At 40.5% G+C, this 26169-nt stretch overlaps 1 protein-coding gene across 1 annotated transcript in view; it reads left to right on the plus strand.

Moving 5' to 3' along the window:
- ints2 (integrator complex subunit 2) overlaps positions 1-26169 on the plus strand; it is a 35076-nt gene that overhangs the window by 4610 nt on the left and 4297 nt on the right. Inside the window, 17 exon segments of the mRNA XM_052035368.1 lie at positions 5-118; positions 630-760; positions 2249-2422; positions 3577-3806; positions 5050-5175; positions 7068-7139; positions 8097-8211; positions 10186-10254; positions 13759-13893; positions 15510-15686; positions 17858-17966; positions 19181-19285; positions 20205-20369; positions 20656-20857; positions 22778-22903; positions 24135-24336; positions 24758-24997. Of these exon segments, the coding sequence (XP_051891328.1) occupies positions 5-118; positions 630-760; positions 2249-2422; positions 3577-3806; positions 5050-5175; positions 7068-7139; positions 8097-8211; positions 10186-10254; positions 13759-13893; positions 15510-15686; positions 17858-17966; positions 19181-19285; positions 20205-20369; positions 20656-20857; positions 22778-22903; positions 24135-24336; positions 24758-24997 (2492 nt within the window).

Here is a 26169-nt window from a genome sequence, read left to right on the forward strand (position 1 = left end):
ACAGAGCTTCCATCATTATTGCCAATTACTGAAGTAGCAGAAGCCTTGCTGCATGTGAAGAATGGATCCTGGTTCATGTGTTTGTTGGTGGCCAATGTCCCGGACAGCTTTAATGAAGGTAAAAGTCTTCCTATTGTAGTCATTACTGTGATAAACAGCCTTTTTTTAAAAAAAAAGCCCAAGAGTCCATTTGTAATCAGGGTGATGTGATTATATTGTCTGTAGTGGCTTATGTTGTTTTTTGCCAAGATCATTTACTTGGGTATTTGAGATGGCGAGAAAAGCAATCAAATTATCAAAAGCACAATGATGCCAACTCTTGAGGATGAGTGAGGTTGTGTTATTCTGCTTGACAGTGATTTATTATTCTCAGCCCTTCATGAATAAGTTCCAAATGGGCCCTAATTTTTTTTTTAAATGACAGAAGGGCTTTGGAACAAGTCACCTATCCATCTATTTGGCCATAAATGGTGCTGAGCACTCGGAGAGTTCACATAATGGAAGAAATGTAATAATTTAAAAATATGAATCTACATACTAAATGTATCTGCATTCTTTCTCAGTTTGTGATTTATTATTTCCCTCCTGATGCTGTGAATTTGGTGTAACGCAGAGCATTGGTTCGTCAGTTTGCAGGGGCTTAATAAAGAATGGTGAGCGACAGGATGAGGAGAGTGCCGGGGGCCGGCGCAGAACTGAGGCACTTCGACAGCTATGTAAGATGAATCCTTCGCAAGCCTTGAATGTCCGAGCCATGGTGGTAAGTAATGATCTTGCAGTTGGCGCGTTGTACACTCATTCTGCCAGAAACCTCTTAGTGGGTATGTTCCAAAGGCCACAATGAGCAGTGCAATTTCCTCCGGTGCCTGGCACCATGTGTTGGTGGTCATTCTCACAATGTTTCTGCTGTGTAGCCTTTCACAATCTGCTCAACTTGGCTCAGAGGTGTCTGGAACTGCCTGCAAGGGTGGTGGGCCAGAAACCCTCATTACAGCCTTCAGGACAGTGAGAGGTAACCTAAATACCTCTACCTTTGGTTGGTGTAAACATGGTGGGCTCGATGATTTTCTTTTGTCCTGTATAATTCCATGTAGCCAATTTAAAATTGCATTCATCTTCACCGTAAAGTGAATGTGGCTGGTTTGAAAGGATACGATGCAGTTCTGTAGTTGCCTGCTGGTGATGCTGCTGGGTATTCTTAACTGCTACAGATGTTCTGGAATGAATTTTTATTGTTATGTTCCTATGTCAGTGTAATTAAAAACTGAATCTAGCACCTTTCGGTAGCATTGCATCTCAGCGGCTGTGCATGCAGATTTCAGTGCACCATATTTTTTCTTGTGGGGAGAAGTTGCAGAAGTCAATTGCTTTGGGATCAACTGGGACCTTTTAAACGGAAATGGAGTCACTTATCTATTGAGAATAGGGACTTGTCTGGCAAGAGATTGTCTGGAATTCTTCATGAATTCCACTGGTGCTTTGCCTCAAATTGAACAAATAAATGCAAAAGTTTGAGGAATTCCAAGTACAAATTGCATACAGAACAATTTAAGCTTGTGACCTTTTCCATTGGTTTAAAAACATATTTAGCTGAAAACTTTCACCACCTTTCAAGAATGAAATATTACCATGTGAAGTATAGCCCTTGAACTATCTTAATATTAAGTGCTTCTTTTTGCTTGCCAAAGGATTAATGGATTATATTTTAAATAGTATGGAACTGGCAACTATACACAACTGTACCGAGTGGTTTAATGGCCCAGTATAGTTTTTACAGTTATTTAAAGTCGGGTTCCTCACTGATTTTTCAAAATGTCTTTTACCTTAATGATAAATCCATCTTCATTGGTGTTGATTAAACTTTATTAAATCAAGGAATATTGTCACCACTCTTAATGTATCAATGAATGTTTTTTGAAATTAGTTTTAAATGATATTCTGAAGTACCATTACATTGGTTTTTGTTAGGTTTCACATTTGATAAATGTTTAATAGAAACTTTTGACAAAAATTTGAAGAAAATCAATTTGTAGTATAGCTTGCTTTCAGATCTGTGATGACTTCAAAACAGAAATTGCAATTAATCAGACTTGATTGTTTCCTAGAGGTAAGGAAGGGACCCATACACACTAAAGTAGAGAATCACAGGGAGGAGTGGGTAACCCATACTAGAGTAACTGTACGTAGATTGCAAATACAATGGCCGCCTTGGGATTTCATGTGCTCTTACCTTCTTATTTTGTTATAGGTGGAGGAATGCCACCTCCCCGGCCTTGGGATAGCCCTGACCCTGGACCAGTGCAAGAATGATGGCTCTGAAGATACCGTGACTGACTTGGTGTCATTTGTTAGTGGCCTGTTATTGGGAACTAATGCTAAAGTGAGAACCTGGTTTGGGATGTTCATCCGCAATGGGCAGCAGGTGAGAAAAGGAGAAAAACCTAAGGGTTGGCTGTGGATGAATTAGCTTCACCTGACTGATTTTGAAAAATAAGTTGCAATTTATTGGGCACAACATTCAAAAGATCCATAAAACATTCAAGACTTTGTAGTGCATGTTGATTAGGTTCCTCATGTCTAGTTTTGTTTTAATTTTCAGGACTCCTTTAAAATAAATCATGAGTATTGACTGCGTCAGCTCAACGTGGTCTATTGCCATAGTGCAGTTTTACGGAATGACGTGTTTTTGTGCAGACACCCAATTTTCAGTACTCTACCATTGGCCATTATCTTCAGCTGTTTAGGATCTGGAATATTCTCTTTAACCTTTCCATGTTTTTCTCTTCCTTTCTTTTCACACCATCTCAACCATTAACAATATCACTTCAATTCATTCATGAACTCTGTGCTCATTGGCCCGTAATAGCTTCCAGTTCGCCAACACTTTGGTTTTCAACTACTTTTATTCAAACTGTAATGCACTTGAATGGATGTGTCTGTGATTCTTGTTTAGTATAATGGTTGTTGTATAACATTATCTGTTGTCACCCGTCTCTGTAGCCTTCTCCAGTTCTACAATGCTCTTGAGTTCTCGGCATTCCTCAAATGGCATCGTGTCTATCTCCATCTACTTTTGCTCCTCTTATTAAAGCCTGTGCTCTCCTTTTTAGGCATTTCTGGAATCCAAGTTACTTGATTAGTTTTTCACTGATTCCTACATATTTGCCTAGGTATCATTTGTTTCTTGACCTAGCCTTGTGATGTTTTACAATGTTAGAGGCATTGTATGGATGCAAATTGTTGTTAGTGGTTGTCCTGAGACCAAGGAAGTGTTTCGGTGTAAAATATCACTGCTTGCAATATTTGAGGGGAACAATGTTGCCAAAGGCTGCTTCCTTAAAGGTGGAGAAGGAGACTTTGAAACTGAGAAGTTTTCTGCCATTTGAGTTGGGCATTCATGGATAATGAGATGTAAGGGGGAAAATTCTGCTGTAAATCTTTTCATACTTTACAGTCTTCTTTGTGGTAAAACCGATGTGCTATAATTACTTAGATAATAATCTGCCCTTTTTTTTCCCTTTTGCTGTTAGAAGTAATTAAACTGCAAAGTGTAACTCACAAATTTTTGTTGTTTAGCGGAAGCGAGAACGCAGCAGTTCAGTGCTCTGGCAGATGAGGCGGCAGCTGTTACTGGAACTAATGGCAATCCTCCCGACAGTCAGCAGTAGCCGCATTGGTGAGGACACAGCAGACACAGATATGGAGCCCAACATATCAGTGTACTCGGCACTGAAGGAAGAAAACGTGGTGAAGGCGAGCGCAATGCTACGTCTGTACTGTGCACTCATGGGAATCGCTGGCCTCAAGTATGGACTGAGATAATATATAAAGGGTTTCTGGGTGGGGATTATTGTTCAATGGACATTACACAAAGGATGTGTGCCGTAGGCTACTAAATTATTAGGAAAATGGACCTGAGACAGTAGAAAAGTATAAAAATGCACATTTATTGTTTCACCACCTTGGCTGCTGCTCAGTCAAAAATCACATTGATAAATTAAGCTGCTAAGTAGTAGGAAACATTGTGTACCCAGATGCTTAACCCATTTATGCTATCTTAATCTTGCATGTTGGCATTGAATTAGCATCATACTTTAGCTTCAAAGTATGGAAATTAGCCGAGCATTACACTTCCATGCAAGCACATCTAGGAAAGAGTCCAACCAATCATCAAAGTTACAGCTTTGATTCCTCGTCCGTCTGCATAATCTGATAAAGTGGTGGGGGCTTTAATTTTAAGCCTTACAAACTTGTAGTTTGGAGAGAAGTTTGCTTCTTACAACAAGTTGATCTCCATTGCTTGATTTTCACAGATGTGGCTGTGGCGCAAAAGAGGATTAGACACAATTATGTTGGGATGAAAAAGTCTTTTGAGAATCACCAACTTGAGTGCAGCAATGGAAAGTGACCAATGTCATGGAGGTATTTACAATAAAGAAGAAAAGATTGCTGGGGAAGGATGTAGAAGGGTAATGGTCAAGATGTACGCACCACACACACTGCCAACTTCAGACAACCATTTCTCTTGGCCTTCCTATAATGAACTGTGAACTACTGACTTTGCATCCTATCCCACCCTTCCATATAGTTGGATATGTTTCCATGAGACTGGTCACTTTCCATTGCTGCACTCTAGTTAGTGAATCTCAACTCTTGAGTATTTCAAGTCAACGAAGACCACAAAAGAATATGATCCTTTTTCACCATGGCCACAAATGTGAATTTTCTGATCTAACTTTCCATTATCATTATATTCATCTTGTATTCCATGGCATGTTATGTTATGTGCCCTATCCCACAACCTTGGGTTCTGACATCTTCTGCTTGTTGTCATTGTGTACTACATCATGCAATGCACTAGTGAAGCAACCCTTTCAGTTGCCACCTACAATAATAATAGTGCACGTCCATTATTTATGTTACAATACTACTGATGCACCATTTCTGTCTCTTTTGCAACATACCACAGACTTCCTGCTTTGTGTGTAGTTAGCTGCATCTTCACTTTACACAATCTATTGCATCATTGTGTATAATCTTGTCATCTAGGCCCACCGATGAAGAAGCTGAACAACTCCTACAGCTGATGACAAGCCGTCCACCAGCAACTCCAGCTGGTGTTCGCTTTGTGTCCCTTTCGTTCTGCATGCTGCTAGCATTTCCCAGCTTAGTCAGGTAAGTCAGAAGTCTACAGTTGGGTCAGTGTTGCAACACAAGGATGCTTAAAGTTAGCCATGTATTCATTACTCAGTGACCCCTATAATGGATCAAGAAATCTGGTGAGAGCAGAGATCAGACTTGGCTGCAAACAAGAAAATACAAATGAAGAATAGTCACTTGGTGCAGGTACTTGAGAATTAACCATATTGCAGAAAGACTTGGTGCCTTTGAGACATGAGGAAAGGAAATTGAGAAGGAAGATAAATAGCACATAACACTGATTGTATCAAAAAAGCAGTGGGTTTTGACATTTAATTGTAACTATATATGCTGAGCCCAGAATTTGTATGTAATTAACTGCAGATTTATCTCTTAATGCTCATTGTTATGTATCAAGGCAACATGTCAGCATCCACACTTGACAGCTGTTGTCAGTCCTAAATGATTGAAAATTGTTTAAACAGTCAAGCAGGGAGAGAGATATAAAGCTATAATCTAATCATAGTTTTAAGGATGGCCTGCATCACTTATTTTTATAGATGTCAGAACCTCTTTATTTAATTACTGCCCTGTAATGATTTCTAGGTATGTGATCTTCATAATTTGTTTTCTGTAAATATTGAATAACTGACTGGTGGAAGAAAAGTTCCATTTAGGTGCTGATAAGGAGGATGCTGCTTAGTGTAGTTTGTTGTATTTACTGTTGCCATCATTAATTTACACTGTATATACTTGAGATATTTCCTGCATCTTTCAGTAACAGACTGAAAAGTAAGTTGTTCATTTTGGTGTAGGAATACCCAAATTTAAGGCAAAAGTAAGCACAGTTCTATAGTGCATCAAGGGACCAACAGTATCATATCTGAACTATCGGTTCTCCATGATGAAATTGACATTTAAAGAGAGGGCCCTACAGTGCATCCAGGGTATCAAGAAAATTGGCACAAGAAATATAATTCAAGTTAGAAAGTGCAGGAGTACAATATGAGGCTGTGTAATCCCATATCTAGTCAATACTTAATACCTGGAAGGGGTTAGTCAAAATATACATTTAAAGGGAACTGTTTAGTTTATTTTGTATCTGGATGCTGGATAATTATTTTGGTTTTCTAAACCTCTGGCAGTGACACCTGTTGGGAAGTGATGCAGTTGAAAGACACACTGCTATAGGAGAGAATTGGGCACAATTTGCACCGAGGCACCATCATTTGACACTTTGTTGTCGGTCTGCTGTGGTAGAGATTTTGAACATGAACTTAAAAGTACAATTCTAAATTGGAATCGTATATCCTGCTTGGTTGGCAATGTTGACCTCCATTCAGGATGTTAAACCAGAGCTCTCAATTCCATTAGTACAAATGAACACTAACAACGTGGCATTTTTTATGCATTCAGTTGTGGGATGTAGACATACCTTGCTAGTTCAATATTGATTGGCCATCTCCAATTTGCCCTTGAGAAAGTGGGGATGGTGAACTACCTATGCAGACTCTTAAAGTCTGTGGTGAAGGTCCTTCTGTGGTGAAGGTCCTTCTATGGTGCTGTGGGTAAGGAGTTTAAGGATTTTGACAGGTGATGATACAGATACACTAATAAGTCAGTTTAATGATAACCTTGATAGTAATGACTACCTAGGTAGTAATGGTTGTGGGTTGGAATGATTCTCTTGAAAGGAACCTTGGTGTGTTGTTACAATGCAATTTGTAAATAATACATAAGGAAATCATCCAGGAAAAGGTTCACACTGCCAGTAAATTAACATCAGTCCTTGCATGGCTATTCCCTAGGACGTTCACAGTGCATCTGTAGGCACGATTTTCATTATACACTAAGTGAGAAGAAAAAAATAGTAATCATACAAACTTGAGCCTGGTGTTCAGTCTTTCATGCTTCAATTTTGTTCCTAGCACACCTGAACAGGAGCAAATGACAGTGATGTGGTTAAGTTGGATGATCAGAGAGGAAGCATATTTTGAGAGGTAAGATTGAATGTTGGCTCCATGTTTCTAATGGCATTTTTATAGTACTTCTGCAGTTTACTGATTAAATCAGGTCTTGGGTTAAAAGTTTCATTTGCTCCAAAGACATAGTTGATCCAAGTTTACAAAATGGCTTCATCTTTCAAAATGGTTCCAGAAAGTTGAACAATCTTGCAACTCAAATAACAATTTTTATATATTTGTGCTCTCAAACAACGTTGCTGCACCATTTTTGCAAAAATAACAATGAGCACGATTAACATCATTATTTTAACCGTAAATTATGACCCAGTCAATAGTGAAGTATTAATGTTGATCTGTTCCTCAGATGAGACATAAAACTAAAGCCCCATCTGTCCTTTCAGTTAGATTTTTAAAAAAATTCAATCAACAACAGTAAAAAGATTACATGCACACTATTGCCTTACTGGGTCAGATCTTGCTGTTTATAAATTGGTTGTTAGTTTTTTTGCAATGGTGACCACATTCAAAAGTATTTTACAGACTGTAAAGTCCTTGAGGTGTGGGTTCTTCATCAGTGCAAGTTCTTTTTCTTAAGAAAGGCCAGAAAATCTAATTGCTGTATAGTTCTGCAGTTTCCTCATCTGTTTTTGAAGTACTTGTCTATTTCCAACTCTAGAACAGAATTATCTCAGCAATGACAAATGTGCAAGCCCCCCAAACTATTATGCATTGAACTTCCAGATGGCCAATTTCAGCATCATTGGCAGTGTCCTAGGAGCAACCTGCAACCTTGTCTCATACTGATTGTTTTGACCATCTGATGGGGAGGGGCAGAACACTGAAGTGGGGAAAATACCAATGTAGAATTATAATTTTTGATATGTCTGACCAGGTTGGAAATTAGATCATATACTGTTACCACACTGTTATCCTGACCTCTACTTCGACAATGAAGAGATAATGGCTTACTCTGTTTTCTTGTTTGTGTTTCAGTACTACAGGAGTCTCTGCTTCGTTTGGTGAGATGCTGCTATTGGTTGCAATGTATTTCCATAGCAACCAACTTAACGCTATCATCGACTTGGTGTGTTCCACTCTGGGCATGAAGGTAAATTTGCCTCCATTATATGTATAGGTCAGGAAGTTGAATGTGTTTACTTTTTGGCTAAAGGTTTCTCTTTCAGAACAAATTTTAAAAATATTCACTGCATGTGCATAAGCACCTTATTTTGTTTCCTCAGGTTATTCATCACTTGTAGGTGACCCGATCCCTACTGCAGCTAATACAGTCCTAGTCACCAGGGCATAAAGAAAAGGTTGCAGGTCAATGATTCCTCCCTCTGGGGAATTAATCATCATCTGCCGCAGCATTGAAGCAGATGCTAGAAGTTGGTGGTGCTGCTGTGGTTTTGAACTTCAATAATCTCCAGCTGTTAATGACTAATGTTGAACCCCTAATGCATCTTCACTAAAGTATGAAAAGTTGTAAACCATTTAAGATGTTTTGATGCAAAATCTAAATTAATTTCATCAGGATGGAAAACAGAATGATTCTTACAATGCACAATGTGGCTGCACTGCCCTCATGTGGTAAAACGAGTCTGTTTGAGAGTTTCCTTCTGACTTTCCCTTCCCATTAGGAATGGAACAGAACAGCATGCAGTGGTTTCCCTCTTTTTCTCTGGCAAGAAAAACATGAAAGGTGAATACAATCATCTGAACCCACTTCCCAGCCCCTCTGAGGATATAGTAACATGAGTCACTCAGGTGTGATGATGCTCCCACTGAACCGAGGCTTGAAGCTCAATGTGAGAGGAGGGAAGTAAATAAATGTACAGCGTTATTGGTGGAAGAATGTTGTAGTTAATCAACATCGGCTTGCATTTATATTGCACCTTCAGCAAAATAAATGTCCCAGAAATACCTTACAGAAACATAATTAGGACAAAGAAGAAGTTATTAGCTGGGGAGAGAGGGTGACAAAAAGATGAGGTTTCAAAATTGGAAGGCTTTAGGGAAGAAACTCTAGTGCGAGACCTCAGTGACTGGTGACGCAGCTGTCAACAGCAGAGCAAAGGGAACAAGAATACACAGAGGGCCACTGGAAAATTTGACACTGAGGTGTAAGTGTCATAGGGTTCGACAGACACCATGAAAGAATTTAAACAGGGTTGAGAATTTTGAATTTAAGATGTTGGGGAATTAGAAGCCAACATAGGAATGTCAGTGAAGATAAAGGCCAGTGGATTGTTATAAAATGATGTGGCGTAGCATGCAGGTCACAAAAACTTGCATGAGCTCAACTTTACAAATGTTAAAAAGTGGGAGACTAGCAAGGGTAGCATTATAATGTTACTCAGTTTTTCAGTCTACCTGATCTGCTGAGCATTTCCAGCATTCTCTTTAGGTTTACGGTTCCAACAATAGCTTTGACCTACATTTCATTAATTTAACTTGTCTTTTTGTTTGTTTACCATCTCTAATTTACTCTCGTCATTTATTAACCAGATGGCCCTATAAACATCAGGATCACCTGGGTGACTCTAGCCTCACTCTAACAGAGGTATTCCCTTTGTCTTGTCCATCCCTTCCCCACCCTCTCTGCAACTTAAACCTTGTTTTCTCACCTTCCATCTTTCATGAAAGGTCTTTGAACTGAAATATTAACTCAATTTCTCTTTCAACAGATGCTGCCTGACCTGCTGGGTGTTTCCAGCATTTTCTGATTTATTTCAGGTTTCCGCCATCTGCAGTTTCTTGATTTTTGTTTCCAGTTGAAGTAAGTTAGTCTGGCAGTGGTAGCCATGTACAAGAGTTTCATTGTAAGATGCGCTATGGTAGGGGTAGTGGTCAGCTGAAACTCTGATTGTTCTAAGCAGAGAACTGTTCTCAGCTGTTGTGCAGGTTAGAAATTCTAGCACATGAAACAAAAAAATAATGCCCCTTAAATATTAACTTCGTGAATCAGTGTTACCCTGAGATGAAGTTTTGTGTTAAGGCTAGTTTCAGACCACAAACAGTACCTACCTGTTGTTTATTGTTAGAACACTTTATTTTTACATCCTTACAATTTCTTCCTTAGATTGCAATTAAGCCAAGCTCACTGAACAGAATGAAAACCATTTTCACGCAAGAGATATTCACAGAACAGGTGAGTCCACAGCCTGCATAAGCCTTTATCTTAGCAATTGTATATACAGCAGTCCATGTCCAGTTTGAATCTTGCATTTCGGTTTACTTGTCTTGAAACTTTCATTCTATGACTCAAGTATGCTGATGCCATAAAGAAGTTTCATTTACACACCTCAGCACACATCATTCATCACACCTGACAGAAGCATTCCAACCGTAGCCGCTGTTGCTTTATTAGAAAATATAGCCACCATTTTTTGTTTGTTCCATACAGTAATAAGTTGAATAACCTGTTTATTTTACTTAGGTTCAGTTAAGGGAGTAACACCAGGAGACCCAAATGTACTTGGAATGGTGCCACAGATGTTGGTTTTAATATAGTAAGATGTTATTTACCAAATTCCATCTAGCTGATACATGCACTCACTGTCGTATATCTGCTCTGAGAAGCACAGAGCCACACAGATCCAGGAGATACCATGTTCAATCCCAGTCTACAAGTCCTCCTCAGATCACAGCATGGTTCCTTTCCTGAGAACTGTCCGTAACCCCAACTGTTCACAAATTGAAATTGCGGCTGTGAACAGAGTTCCCACACAGCAGAAGGTGCCTGCAGAGGTGGGTTGTTCCATTATGAATAGATGGTCTGGAGAATCATTTTCAATCTCGTTTTGCCATTCTTAATAATAAAGCTGATATTAACAAATTTAGCCCAAGCCTATCTCGGGCTAATATTTTTTCAAAACATTTTACTACAGATAAGGTTTTAATAAGGACACTGTTGCTGGCCTGGACAGTGTGTCTCTAGATAGGATTTACAAAATGGACATTAGCATGTTAACTGGAATGTATTCTTCTTGGGTTCAATGTGGCAAAATTCCAGCTAGAGTCAAGAACAGTCGCTTTCAGCCCGGCAGCACCCAGCAAATCCATCCTGCCGGTCTCCCAAATACTTGTTCATATCTACAGGCTGTACATGTGTCAAGCGATGGAAAGCTGGGAAGGATCTATATATTAAGTTACCTGACCTGATCTAGGGTAATAGCATGTTCCAGTTGTAATTATTCCTGGGGGAGAAGAGGGAAAAATTGGCCAGTATTTTTGCCCGTGATTTTCTTGCAGTAAACTTTGAATGAAATACATATGCATGAGGTCATTTGGTGAAGGTAGCATCTTCCCTTTTAATGCTCATCATGTAAAGGACAGTCATTTGAGAAAAGTGTGATGCAGCCAACTGTGAATATTTCCTCCCATTTTGCATCACCTCCTGTTCCATGTGGAGATGCATCTCCATGTGGAACAGGAGGTGATGCAAAATGGGAGGAAATATTCACAGTTGCTAATTAAACAGAAGCAACTAATTGATTAGTCATAGAACAGTTTATGTGGGTGCATCTGGCATTATGTTTGCTTGTGTGGAGGAGGCACAGTACAGCTCACAGACAAGTTCTGCGGAAACTGAATGAGGAACCATTTCCCCTTCATGAAACAGATTTGTTCTCATTTTTTTCCACCCCTTCTCGATTTGTATTTTTGCTACTTGGACGGTGTAGATGCAGCAAAGTGGTCCCTGGGCTAGTAGTAGATGTGTGAGAAACCAGCTAGGCAAAACTTTGCACCTTTTTGGTGATTGTTGCCCATCCACGCCTCCACTTACTCCATTGCTGCTAGAGTTGGATCTCTGTGCTCAAATTTTAAAGATATCTTTTCTATTTCAAAGATTTTGAGTATGTTTGAAAATGAGAGAATGTATTTTGTCCTTTGTTTCTTCCTTGGTTTAGTAGAATGTCCAGCTTTTGGGAGAATTGTATTTCCCTAATTCTGCACTTTCCCTTACATAACACACACTAAAGTTGCAATTGTTCATCCTGTTGACTTCTTTGGCCATTGGCAAATAACCTCAGCAACTCCTGAAAGCCATGATCAGAAATTTGGCAGTATCCTAAAGCAAAATGTAGTAGATTCTAGAATTATGCAATAAAACCAGAAAATGCTAGAAATACTCTGATCAAGAAGCATCTCTGGAAAGCAGAGTTGCAGGAAATGCAGGAGACGTGGCTGAAAGCCACCTTAACCATATTGGGTGCAACAAACCTGTGGACTCTCACAGCTACTTTGATGACACTGCTTCCCACGCTGCTTCCTGTAAGGACTCCATTCCATCCTCCCTGTATCTTTGTCTCCTTTGTATCTGTTCTGACAATGCCACCTTCCATACCAGTGCTTTGATATGTCTTTAATTTCTTCAACAGTGGTTTCCTTCCAAAATGATTGGTGAGAATCTCAACCACACCTATTCCATTCCCGGCACTCCTGTTCTGAGATCTTTTTCCTCCCACCCAGAACTAGGATAGAGTTCCCTTTGTGCTCACTTTCCACCCCTCCACCGTCCACATTCAGTAGATCGTCCTCCAACATGAATCCATCACCAGAAGCATCTTGCCCTCCCCTTTCAGCATTCCAAAGAAACCAGCCTCTTCATGATGCTCGGGATCACACTTCCATCTTCACTAATACCCACTCCCCTTATTGGGGAGCCATTCCAATGCAACCACAGGAGATGGAACATTTGCTCATTTGTGTCCCTGGTATTCTTTCCAGGTGAAGTGTTTTTTTTCACTACTTCCAATTTAGAATACTGTAATTGGTGCTCACAGTGTGGTTTCCTCAACTCTGGGGAAATCCAACACTGATTTTTTTTGTAACCACTTTTTGTTCTTGCGAAGCTTAACCTAAGCTTCAGGAATAGCATCTCATTTTCAAACTTGGCACCTTACAAACTTTAGGATTCAACATTGAATTCAATAGCAATAAAAACAGATTGTTGAAAATACTCAGCAAGTCAGACAGCATTTATGGTGAGGAAACAGTTGGTATTTCGGTTGTAATGATCTTTCATCAAACTTGACTGAGTATTTCCAGTATTTTCTGTTTTTGTTTCAGATTTCCAGCATCTTCAGTATTTTGCTTTTGGATTGCACTCAGCAAATTCGGGCAATCAGTCATCTTTTTTGCATTTCCAGAATTAATTTGTTTTTCTTTCATCTTCTGATGTTTCAGATTTCATTTGTCTTCTACTTATACCTCTCCTGTCCTGCCACCTTTCACTGGCAGCACCACCATCACTTGTGCCATTCAGTCTCTCTTAGTCTCCACCATATCAGACCTTCCCTTTTGTTCTCCTCCTTTCTCTCCCCCCACCCCCCCCCCCCACTCCGACTCACTTGCACATGCCTGCAAATTTAAACATATTTTATTAACTTTTCCATGTTCTGATGGTAGGTAATAAACCTAAAATTCTAACTGTTTTTCTTTTCCCAAAGCAGCTGCCTGACCTGCTGGATGGTTCCAACATTTCCTCTTTTAATTCAGGAATTGGGTATAGGAAGGATGACAAGTGTGCGTCTCCTTTGTACTATTGTGCAATGCTGTGTGTGGGTTAGATCTTGCTAAAGGAAACTCTAATTGTGAGCACTAAATTTAGTGATGTGTTAGTTACATCTTGGCTTTTTTCTAATCTTAGGTAGTGACTGCCCACGCTGTGCGAGTACCTGTTACCAGTAACCTGAGTGCCATCATCACTGGGTTCCTGCCCATACACTGTATTTACCAGCTGTTAAGAAGTCGTGCTTTCACTAAGCATAAGGTTTCCATCAAGGTACTGAGTTCTTTTACTTGCATTTATTATATTCAGAAATACAATTGCTTTTAGACAATGTGGTCACAGTTTGACCCTGAATGGTTGTCGTCCACTGTAGTTTGTATTTTTATAACAGCTTTAATAAAAGGAAAAAGCCCAGATGCACACATACCTCATACAATCATTGTATCATCGAATAATTACACCACAGAAGGAGGCCATTCATCCTTCAAGTCTGTTGGCTCTGTTTAAGAATAGTCCAGGCAGTCCTAACCCTTCAATTTCTTTCTTCTCGATGGAAATATTAAGGCAGATGACCAAAAACCTGGTCAAAGAAAGAGTTTTCATGATTCATAGAATCATACAACACAGAAACGAGGCCTTTGGCACACCAGATCTGTATTGACCATCACTAATCCCATTTTTCCTCTTGCATCTCTATCTACTCCTCCCTACCTCATACTGATTCTCCTGCCATCCACCTACACAAGGGCAGTTAGCCAATTATACTATCAACCAGCATGTCTTTGGCATACTGGAGGAAACAGTAGCACCTGGGATAAACCCACAGTCACAGGGAGAAGATGCAAACTCCATGGCAACAGCACCCAAGGTCGGGATCAAACCGGGTCTCTAGTGAGGCAGCAAAACTAACTGCTGCACCACTATGCCAACGCAGATGATGGGTTATATTGTCATAGCATCTGAAAGTATTACTGCCAATGATTTATTGATTAAATTTGTGGATTGTCAAGATGCCTGAATTTGAGGATTGGAGATGCTTCTGAAGACTAAAGACCAGAGAGGATTGGAGATGGTGGCATTGAAGGGATTTGGAAAAAAGGTTGAGAATTTTAAAATCAAGGTGTTGCAAAATTAGAAGCACGTGTGAGCGTGGAAGCACTGAGAAGTGATGAGTAAGTAGCATTTAGTGCAAGATAGGAAGTGGATTGTAGATTTATAGTGACCTCAACCTTGCCCAGAATGTGATTAAAATGTTGAAGTAACAAAAGCATAAATGAGTTTCACCAGCATCAACAGAGGCAGGGACGTTACGGAAGTGGAGATGGATAATCTGAGTAACGGCACAGATGTTACCTGACGTTCATCTTTGGGTCAAAGGCTGTAAACAACCTTTCAACTTGCATTTGGTTCCATTGGATCAGGAGGTGATTGATTGTCTTGCACCTGTTTAAACCATGACAGAGACCAATGTCTTCCTCAAAGTATTATAGCAAGAAAATAGAAGAATGCAGCTTATTTTGTGGAGCAGAGTGGATAGTTTGCTACCTAGAGTGTGTCTTCCCTCTTGGGGTGCTTTATCCTCTATTACTGGTGATGAAAATTTCTGTAGTTGTGGATGTGAAATACCATAATCAATGCAAAACATTTAATATCCAGATCCTAGGATAAGGTTCTGCTGTAATGTCCCAAGATAAATGAACATTCACAGTTCAGCTTTTGGATGGAGATGTGTTTTGGGAAATGCATCAGCCCTTTGGTAGCAACCCAGTGGCCCATAGGGAACTCTGTCCCTCGTTCACTTTTATATATCTTGTACCCAGAGGGATATATCAGTTACAAGATGTCCGAATGCTGCATTTTTCAATGTTATTTATTGCTTATATTTTTAGGATTGGATTTACAGACAGATGTGTGAGACAACAACACCTCTGCACCCTCAGTTAATCCCTCTGATTGATGTTTACATCAACTCCATCCTAACACCAGCATCCAAGGCTAATCCAGAAGCCACAAATCAACCAATTACAGAACAGGAGGTCCTAAACATATTCAATGGCCTTACTTGGGTAAGATCAGCATCTGTAAAGGCAGAAGATTTGAATTGAAGTATTGCAAATCTGGTTCTTGCTGGTAGAATACACTGTTGTGCTATCACTCGTTCTTAAAAATAGATCACCTCCTTTAACGTTCTCCCTTTTTTCACAGCAGTATCACTGGGCTGCTCTTTTGCCTCAAACCTGCACACATCCATGGTTTCAACTTGTATAAATAGCTTGTATGTGAATCAGGCTTCTCACCAGCTGCAGCAAATTGAAGAAGGGAAATTGTGCAATGTTATGAGTTTCCACCTCTAATCACTTTGTGTACTGCCGCGGAGTAGACTGCAACAAGCAAAGGAAATTCAGCTCTTTGGTTCCAGTCTGCACTGAATTTACTCAGGACAGCCTGAGAGGAAAAGTTAGTGTTTCCTTTCCTGGTGGTAATGGAGCAACCAACCCTTATGCTGTAATTGTATATCAGATTAGGTCTGGCATGGTTACAGAATAATTATAGCAAGAAACAAGGCCATTCAGCCCATATGAGTCTGTACTAGCAAGAACAATCCAGCAAGACCAATTCCTCCCACCCTCTCCTCACAACTCTACAAGTTCTTCCCTTCCCAACATTTATGCAGCTCCCTTTTGAACACTACAATTGAATCTACCTGCACTATTACCCCGACCACACCATAATCATTCACTGTGTAAAACGTTTCTCATTTTGTCACTTTTGGTTCTTGTGCTAATTGCTTTCATTTCATGTCATCTCGTTCTAGACCTTTCAGCCAATGGGAGTAGTTTCTCAATAGTTATCTTTATCCTTCGTGATTTTATAGACTTGCCTGATTTCTGTTCCAAATTCCTTAAGTCTGTCCTCCTAACTATCCCCTCATTTTAGTAAATCTTTTCTGCACCATGTCCAAAGCCTTCACATCTTTCCTGAACCCAGAACTGTACACAATAGTTCAGTTGTAGCTGAACCTACGTATTATTAAGATTCATTATGACTCTCTTCTCTTATACTCTTTCCTTCTATTTATGAAGTTCAGGAAAATTGTGCATTTTAACCACTTTCTCAGCTTGCGCTGCCAACTTCAACAAACCATGCACACATGCCCACATATCTCTTCTATCATCCCTTTTGGAATTGTGCCCTCCATTTTATATTGCTTCTTCTCATTCTTCCTTCCTTATAACCCTTCAACCCTTCTAATATCCTTCACATTTCAATTGCCACCCCTCTATCTCATTGAAGTCTATCACTACCTGCATGGTTAATAGATTCTAGATCTTCAGAAGATACAAAAGCCTGAAAGCACATATTGCAGGGCTCAAGGACAGCTTCTATCCCACTGTTATAAGACTATTGAATCGTCCCCAGTACAATAAAATGGACTCTTGACCTCACAATCTACCTCATTATGACCTTGCATCTTATTGTCTGCTGGCACTGCACTTGCTCTGTAACTGTAACACTTTATTCTGCATTCTGTTATTGCTTTTCCCTCAATGCACTGTTGTAATGAAATAATCTGAATGGATGGCATGCAAAACAAAGTTTTTCACTACCTCGGTATATGTGACAATAATAAACCAATTTATCAAATTGTGCACTGTATACCCAAATTTAGGACAGATCTCCATTGTTTCTATGGTCTGCTGAAAGTGAGTAGAATGGCCTCTTGGCTGAGATATTATTAAACAATATCCCAGTAAAGGTGAAAATGAACTTCTAGTGTCCAAATACCTAACTAGGAATTGGAAATATTAATGTCATTTTCTTAAGGCTTTTGGTAAAATACCCATTCTCCAGTCCTGGGTGGTTTATGTTTTTGAGTTTGTTGGTGTAGTGTTGTCTCATTTTGAGGTGTCTAAACTCACTTGTTAAGTGAGTTAAACTTGTTAACTGCTAATGTGTAGCTGCTCTTCCTGCAGTGTTGCATGGGATGAGGAACAGCATGTTGTAAGTTGCAGCCAGTGAAGGGTTTTGCTTTCCCCAAACTCCCTCACATTAGCTATAGATATAATGAATCTGTGCAGTCTATCCCTATTATTCATCCTTTGTTGAATGTAGAATTGGTTTAAAGTTGTAACTGAAAAGCACTTGTGAAAATATTTTGAGGGTGTTGAATAAGTAAAAAGTTGACCATATAAACTAGAGAAAGCTGATTTAATTATTTTCCTTTTCCTGATTATAGGGAGAGAATAACAGATGTCGGCAGAGACACAGCATCACAGCCCAGCTGCTGGTCCTCTATTACACTCTTTCATATGAGGAGACTCTATTGTCCAATGTCAAACCATTAGGTAAGTGCACTCTTTTCAACTTTCTCCCTCTACCCTTAAATACATTATCATTTTGGTAGCCCATGTTAGAGTTAAGGATTCTGAGACACACACACTTCCCTTCCCATAGCCTCCTCTACAGAGACCCAGAATAGAGGCAGCAAATCAACAACAGTTTGAGCTTGTCTTGATATTTCACTCTTGTCCGCTTTGCACAACAATATGTTAATGAGCCAAAAAATGGTCTTCCACGTTAGGTAGGATAACCTGTGTCAGCCTTGGCTCAATGTTACTCCTTACTAATTGGGATTTTGAAACGTCCTCTGGGATTTAAACACATAATCCTGTTATGACATCCACTGTAATACTGAGGGAATTCTGCACTGACTGGATTATTCATTTAAACCTTTAGGATAAAGGTTGAAATTGAAAGGTTGAGTGAGCTAGGGCTTTTCTCTTTGGAGCGACACAGGATGAGAGGCTACTTGATAGAAGTCTATTAGATTGAGGGGCATAGATAGAGTGGACAGCCAGCACCTTTTCCCCAGGGCAGCAGTAGCCAATACCAGAGGACATCCGTTTAAAGTCAGAGGAGGAATGTTCAGGGAAGATGTCAGAGGTAGGTTCTTTACACAGAGCAGTGGGTGCCTGGAATGCACTGCCGGGGGTGGTTGTAGAGGCTGATATAATAAGGACTAAAAGGCTCTTAGATAGGCACATGGATGTAAGAAAAATGGAGGGATATGGGCTGTACAGGAGGGAAGGGTTAGATTGATCATGGAGCAACTGTTCGTAGTCAGAAGAGACTCCAGTTTAACAGTCTCTAGAGCAGCCTTAAGAGTGCAAGGGAGTTCTCTGTGCTCACCTGGAAAACATTTATTCTTCAGCTAACGTGCAAGACCAGATGATCTGTTTTACATATCTCATTACTTTATGGCTCCCTTTTGTACGCAAATTGACTACCATGTTTCCCACATAACACCAGTGGCTACTAAGCAAAAGTACTACTAAGTGCTTTGGGACATCCAGAGGTCACAGTGTTACATAAATGAACATATTTTTTAAGTTGGTCTGAAAGCAGCCATCAATGTGTTTTATCAAACTGAGCTATGAATAAGGTTTCACTTTTCTTGTTTGAAGCTTGCATTTTTCCTTTGAAACCTTATTATTCTCAGATTGCTCTCTCATTGGTGGGCATACAAAATATTTCTTTCACTCTTGCATGTGTCTTACAGCTGCAATGCAGAAGAAGCCCAAGTCGTACTCTGCAGCCCTCATGGACCAGATTCCCATCAAGTACTTGATTCGTCAGGCACAGGGGCTTCAACAGGAGCTGGGAGGTAAAAGCAGAGACTCCAGTTATGACCTCGGGCTACACTGAATACACAAGTTCTGATTTTAAAAACAAGATGTCACTCAGTGCCCCCAATACCATTATTCTCTGAACTATTGCAGTGCAATGCATCCTTTTATAAATATTATTAAATCTCTCCAGTCCTTTTGAAGTGAAGTTCCATTGGACTTTGTCTCTAGATATTGCAGTTAAAGCGTAGATGGGCTTTGTGAGAGGACTGAGCCACTATAATCACAGAAGATTTTGTTATGTGTCAGATTTGCGTATTGCTGTTGATTGGGCTGCTCTGCATCCCTGGGCCAGGGAAACAATGGAAGGAAGGTGGCCGAGATTTGATTTCCCAATCGCTAAAACATTTTTGGTACTGGGTAGAACAAGGTGGGGTTCAGATTATTGTCAATGCTCACAGGAGAAGGTGAGGGACTAGAACGCTGCTGAGTTGAAATCGGTCCCTAACAAGCATGCCCACCAAAGGCAGGTGAGTGCGGAGATTAGAATTCAAATTCCAGTCTATTGTTCTACATAGCTCTCTGTAATTTTGCTCTAATTCTGATACAAAAATATTGTTACAGTCTCCAGCTGATTTGCGTCCTCCTTCCACGTATGTTCAATCATTTTCAGGAAGAAGCACATAAAGTTTTGGTGCAACTGTCAGCCTATTGCTCTGACTATAAGTCAAAACTCAGACAAAGTGGAATCACATAAAGCAGAATATTGAACAAATGTATGTCTTAAATGACTTTGAGAGCTCTAAATAATGTGCATTTTAACAAGACATGGGAGTGTCACAGTATATCAGTGAAAATTAGGAATATCTATTAAATTTTGTTGTTAAATTAGATTTCAGGAAAAATGTGATGCGTGTCAGAAGGCATGTCCTGAACATGAGGTTTTCCTTTCCTCAGGCCTACACTCTGCATTGCTGCGCCTGCTGGCCACCAACTTTCCTCACCTGTGCATGGTGGATGACTGGATGTGTGAGGAGGAAGTCACGGGCACAGAGGCGCTGCTCAGCAGAATGCTCTTGACCAGTCGGGCCAAACGGCACTCGCCCAAGAAGCTGCAGGAAGGTAATGGTACCAAAGCTGACTGGGGCTGTGTACGCAACTGGGCATCTTGATGACATGCAGTGGAGGATTGCCTGGTGTCTAAGGAGTTCAGATGACACTGAAGATTATTTAAACATCACTAATAGCAGAGAAGTGTCTGAAATCTCTTGAAGTATTTGGGAATTGTACATGTTGTAACTGGCCATTATCATCAGTATAATTGGCAAATTATCATCAGTGGTATCTCCTTAGAGACATTCTCTTTTATCATTTAATTTGACAATTTCAAATATTCTGTCATCTCCAGCTTTCCAGATAACTTCTGCCAATTACACTCAACTGATGCAGATCTTGGAGGACTTGACGCTCTTGTCTGCCAGCGAGCTGATCCCATTTGCCGAAGCTTTGATGTTGGATTTGTACAAGTTGCTGGAGCCAGGGGTTCCCCGACAAATTCTGCAGACAGTCAATCAGCTCTGGAGGCTTCTCAACACTGTTATGCCAAGGAGGTAGAACATCCTTCATACAGCGTTCCAGTAGTGGGGTCCTGGTCTATTTGTTGGACCTTTTGAAATAATCTCTCTTTAAAAACCTTTTCTGGAACCTGGTTCATCTTCCTTATGCAACATATTGACTTACCCGTGTCATTTTATAAATGACATTTTATAAATGACATTTTCTTTTATAATGATATAGAACAGTATAGCAGAGGAACAGGCCCTCTGGTCCACCATGTCTGTGGCTACCATGATACCACTCCAACTAATCCCATCTGCCTGCACATGATCTGTATCCCTCTATTCTCTGCCTGTTCGTGTGACTGTCTAAATGCCTCTTGTGTTGCTGTTGTGTCTGCTTCTACTACCTCCCTGGCAGCATTTCCAGGCACCTGCCACTCTTCATGTCTAAAAAGAAATCTTGCCTTGCAAATCTCCTTTAAACTTGCCCCCTCTCACCTTTAAACCTATGCCCTCTAGTATTTGACATTTCCACTCTTGGGGGGGGGGGAAAAGGACTCTGACTATAGGATCCGAAGGGACGTCCCTTTAAAACTGAGATGGGGAGGAATTTCTTCAGCCAGCAGGTGGTGAATCTGTGGGATTCGTTGCCACAGAGGGTTCTAGAGGCCAAGTCATTGTGTGCATTTTAAGGCAGAGATTGATAGGTTCTTGATTGGTAAGGGGGTTAAAGCTTATGGGGAGAAGGCAGGAGAATGGGGATGAGAAAAATCAGCTATGATTGAATGGTGGAACACTCTATGGGCTGAATGGCTTAATTCTGCTCCTATATCTTATGGACTATCTCCCAGCTTAATTTGTCTTTGTCTTGTATGATTTAAACTTCTCTCGGGTCGCCCCTCAGCCTCTGACGCTTCAGGGAAAACAATCCAAGTTTGTCCAACCTTTCCTTGTAGCTAATATTCTCCAATCCAGGCAACATCCTGGTGAATCTCTTCTGCACCCTCTCTAAAGCCTCCACATTCTTCCTGTAGTGTGGCCTAACTAAAGTTTTATACAGCTGCAACATGACTTCCCAACTTTTATACTCAGTGCCCAACTGATAAAGGCAAGCATGCAATTCTTCCAATCATACTATCTACAGTCAGATGGGACCCTATAGGGACAGTTGATTGGGAGTGAGCATTCCCACTAATATCAATATGAATTTGTTTTCCTCCTTCTAAACAACTCCAGTGAGCTTTAACAAATGTTCCACTTTCCACATTGGTTTTCAAACATTAACAATATCTGATTTGAACATGGGGTTCCTAATTGAAAATCTACAGATATAAGCCAGTTACTAGCAACTCCAGCTTTTAAATCAGATCTTTTCATTAACTATTAACTTTATCATTCTTACCAGTGAGTGTGATTGTCCTACCAAAGGTGCTGGGGTACAGTTCTCTCGACAATGTCATTAAGTGGTCAGTGTTAGCATCAAAAAGTATATGCAGCATGGGATAGGATTGCTGTGGAGTCTAACTGTGACGTTCACTCCGGCATGGTTTCCTCTAGTGGTAACAAGGCAATGATCAGGAACAGGGAACCAATTCCTCGTTTTCCTCACTCTGGCCAATGGTCGTGTCCCAGGTGAGACGAGCTCCAAGCAAACACTGCGAGCAAAATTAGTTCTGTGAAGCTCTCTCACGTTAAGCAACAAATTAACCAACTGAAGCTTTGGAGCAGCATCATTCTTTAAAACCTCGTGTCTTTATCCCAAAAAAAATTACAGTAGGGGGAGATGGTTAAACATGTGGGACCAGCTTGAAGGTGCACCACCTTCCTTAGTCGTTTTGGAAAGTTCTTCTATAATCATTTCTCATTAGTTGCCAAAAGTTCATTGTAAAATGAGGCTTTACTTTGTTTTTATTGACTACTAGTTAGTTGGCTTTTCACTGAGCACCATGAATGACATGTTTGTGTTTGTAGGCTGTGGGTGATGACTGTGAATGCCCTGCAGCCAAGAGCCAAGCTGCTTCGCCAGCAAAAGTACACACAGAATGACCTGATGATTGATCCGCTGATTGTGCTGAGATGTGACCACAGAGTGTACAGGTGAGTCACCAACAGTGAGCAGAGCATGAATCATTCTAAGTGTATTGTCCTGTGCTGCTGCTCAGTCAAAGCATAGTAGGTTCAAATCTAAAAGTGACGGACTTGTTCGACCAAATGCCTTTTCTCTTCTTCCAAAATATTCTGGTGTGCTTCCAGTTCTTCATTCTTCTCCATTGTGATTGATGGGCGAACGGCTGGACAGCTGCTTACACTGCTGCAGAGTGTGTAGCTGGGTCACTTCAGAAGGTAGATTTAAGAGCCATCCATGTGGCTGGAACTACTCGGGTAGAACATAGATCAGTACAGCAGAGGAACAGACCCTTCAGCGCACAATGTCTGTGCTTATCTCAATGCCAGATTAAACTAAATCTCTTCTGGCTGCACATCATCCATTTCCCTCCATTCCCCGCATATTCGTGTGCCTATCTAAAAGCCCCTTCAATTCCACTATTGTATCTGCTTCCACCACTACCCTTGGCTTTGTCATTCAATGAAATAGTTGCTGATCTTTGACTATACTCCATGTATCCACTGTTTGTGCATATCCCTTAATACCTTTGATTATCTGAAGTCTTATCAGTCTTCGATTTCAAATCAACAATGGACCAGCATCACTTGCTTGTGGAAGAGAGCTCCAGATCTTTACCACTATTTATCGGGAAAAATGTTTCCTAATTTCACTCCTGAAAGGCATGGACCTAATTCTTGGGCTTTATCCCCTACTTCTAGACTTCCTGACCGGTGGCAATAGTTACTCTTTCAGTTAGTAATATTTTGAAAACTCTAGTCAAATCATCCCTGAATCTTCTAAGCCTCAGGTAATACAATGTTATTTTGTGTAACACCCCCCCTCCCCCCCCCAATCATTTAACCTACTAGGTATTATTTAGGTGAACCTAGGCTGCACTTCCTCCACAGCCTTCTCTCTAAGTTGTGCCACCCAGAAAATGATTTCTATTGTTTATGCAAAGCTCGGGAATCATGGCATTTATCAGGTTTGCTGTGCAAGTTCTTAACAATTCTCCGAACAATCTTCCAGATTAATGTTTGGTTTCACTCTGGCCTTTGGCTTTGAGCTAATCCTAGCTGAATAAAATTCCAATTTCAGGTTTGGATTACACCGGTTTCACTGAAACAATAAGTAGTTTGGCTAGATTTGTCATATTCCACATCCTCTTTTATGGGAAATCCCAAAGTTCCAGTGTTTTATTTATTTGTGTTTTAATCTTAGATGTCCACCACTAATGGACATTACCTTGCACATGCTCAATGGATACCTTCTGGCATCAAAGGCCTATCTGAGTGCTCACCTCAAGGAGAATGTGGATCAGGACACCAAGCCGTATCAGAACAATACAATGGGGATTGTGGGGCAGCCTGATGCTCCAGAGGTTACAAGAGAGGAGCTGAAAAATGCCTTATTGTCAGCCCAGGTAATAATGCTGTAATTATCCTACAGCCTCTTGGATACAATTGAGAGTGTGTTCTAAAATGAGTGGTTGCAGAGAAGTTTTAGCCATGGATAGACTGAAGTCTGGGAGATTGCAAATCAGAATGGGGAAAGAGTTAGCTGTGTTTCAAACACAAATGTCTTGAACAGCTGAGAGAGCCACAAATCACTTATTTGCCTGATGTGAAATACATGTGTGCGATTGTCTCTGTCTCTCTCACTCACTCACACACACAATGAATCTGGATGGGGAGAGGGAATGTGATTTAAAACCAATACCAACAATAACGCCAAATAAAGTGAAGGAACAATGTATTTGTCTGTGGCCTTTACATGATTTTTTGCTTTGACCCTCAAAGAAAAAGTAATTTCACTGTCCTGATGTAATTGTGTTCTCTTTACAGGACAGTGCAGCTGTTCAGATTCTACTGGAGATCTGCTTACCTACTGAAGAAGAGAGGTCTTGTGGTGCTGGAGGGTTTCTGGAACAGCAGGACCAAACAACAGGCGGTCTGTCTGAATGCTCAGAGGACAATCGGGAGACTTTACTAAGCAATGTCCGGGAGGTGCAGTGTCTCATCTGCTGTCTTCTGCATCAGTTGTTCATTGCAGATCCAAACATTGCCAAACTTGTTCACTTTCAGGTCGGTGCCACCTATTTATCAAATGATACTTGCAAATTTCTTACTGCTTCACAGAATGAATTACTTCTCAGATTCTGTGCTCTTGTTATGTAGCAGCCACATGTACCAGCAGTGTGTCTGAATAGCAATGAGATTGACTGGTATAATTTGTTTCTACTAACACTGGTTAAGGTCAGAACACTGGGAGAAGTAGCAATGAACCAAAGGGTCTGTACTGTCACCAGGATCACAAGAGAAAACAATTTGGTGGGGGCATTCTGGGTTTAATGATCTGATCAAAATATGGCATCTCCACACTGGAGCATCACCTCCACACTGCGCTGGGCTTCAGCTAACATTGAATGCTGAAACCGGTGACCAGTGATGTTTGTGAAAAAATTTATCTTTGAATTTCCCCCTTTTCCTTCTCAATTGCAAACTTTTGCATGAAAAATAGGTTGTCCCTAAACAAGATGACATTATGGATCCAGAAAGTAAGAATGTGATGAGTCATTGAGCAAGTTAGCTCATGCTACATGCTGAGTCAGTGAAATCCAACCTGGAAAATGGACAGCGGAGCGTCCATTTTTAATACACCCAAGATTAAATAATAACTTTTCTCTGTAATAGTTTGAAACTGAGTTCCTACCAGTTCATATTTTAGAAGAAATGTTCCCTCATTTGTAATATTCTGAGGTATTATTGAGCTGAGTGAGCTAGGACTTTTCTTTTTGGAGAGGAGGAGGATGAGAGGCATAGATCACATGGACAGTCAGAGACTTTTCCCCAGGGTGAAAATGGCTAATATGGGGGGACAGAATTTTAAGGTGATTGGAGGAAGACATAAGGGGGATGTCAGGGTAAATTTTCTTTTACACAGAGAGTGGTGGGTGCGTGGAACGCACCGCCAGCAGAGGTTGTGGGGGCAGATACATGAGGGACATTTAAGAGACTCTTAGAGCAGGATAAAATGTCGGCACAATAGCAACAGCGATGGGAATCAAACCCTGATCCCCGTCGCTGTCTGTAAGGAGTTTGTACGTTCTCCCGTGTCTGCGTGGGTTTCCTCCCACATTCCAAAGACGTACGGGTAGGTTAATTTGGGTTTAAAATGGGTAGCGCGGACTCGTTGGGCCGGAAGGGCCTGTTACCATGCTGTAAATAAATAAAATACATTTAATAAATTGTGGGCC

The sequence above is a fragment of the Pristis pectinata genome, chromosome 21 (assembly GCF_009764475.1).
Source record: "Pristis pectinata isolate sPriPec2 chromosome 21, sPriPec2.1.pri, whole genome shotgun sequence".
Taxonomy (NCBI): Eukaryota; Metazoa; Chordata; class Chondrichthyes; order Rhinopristiformes; family Pristidae; genus Pristis; species Pristis pectinata.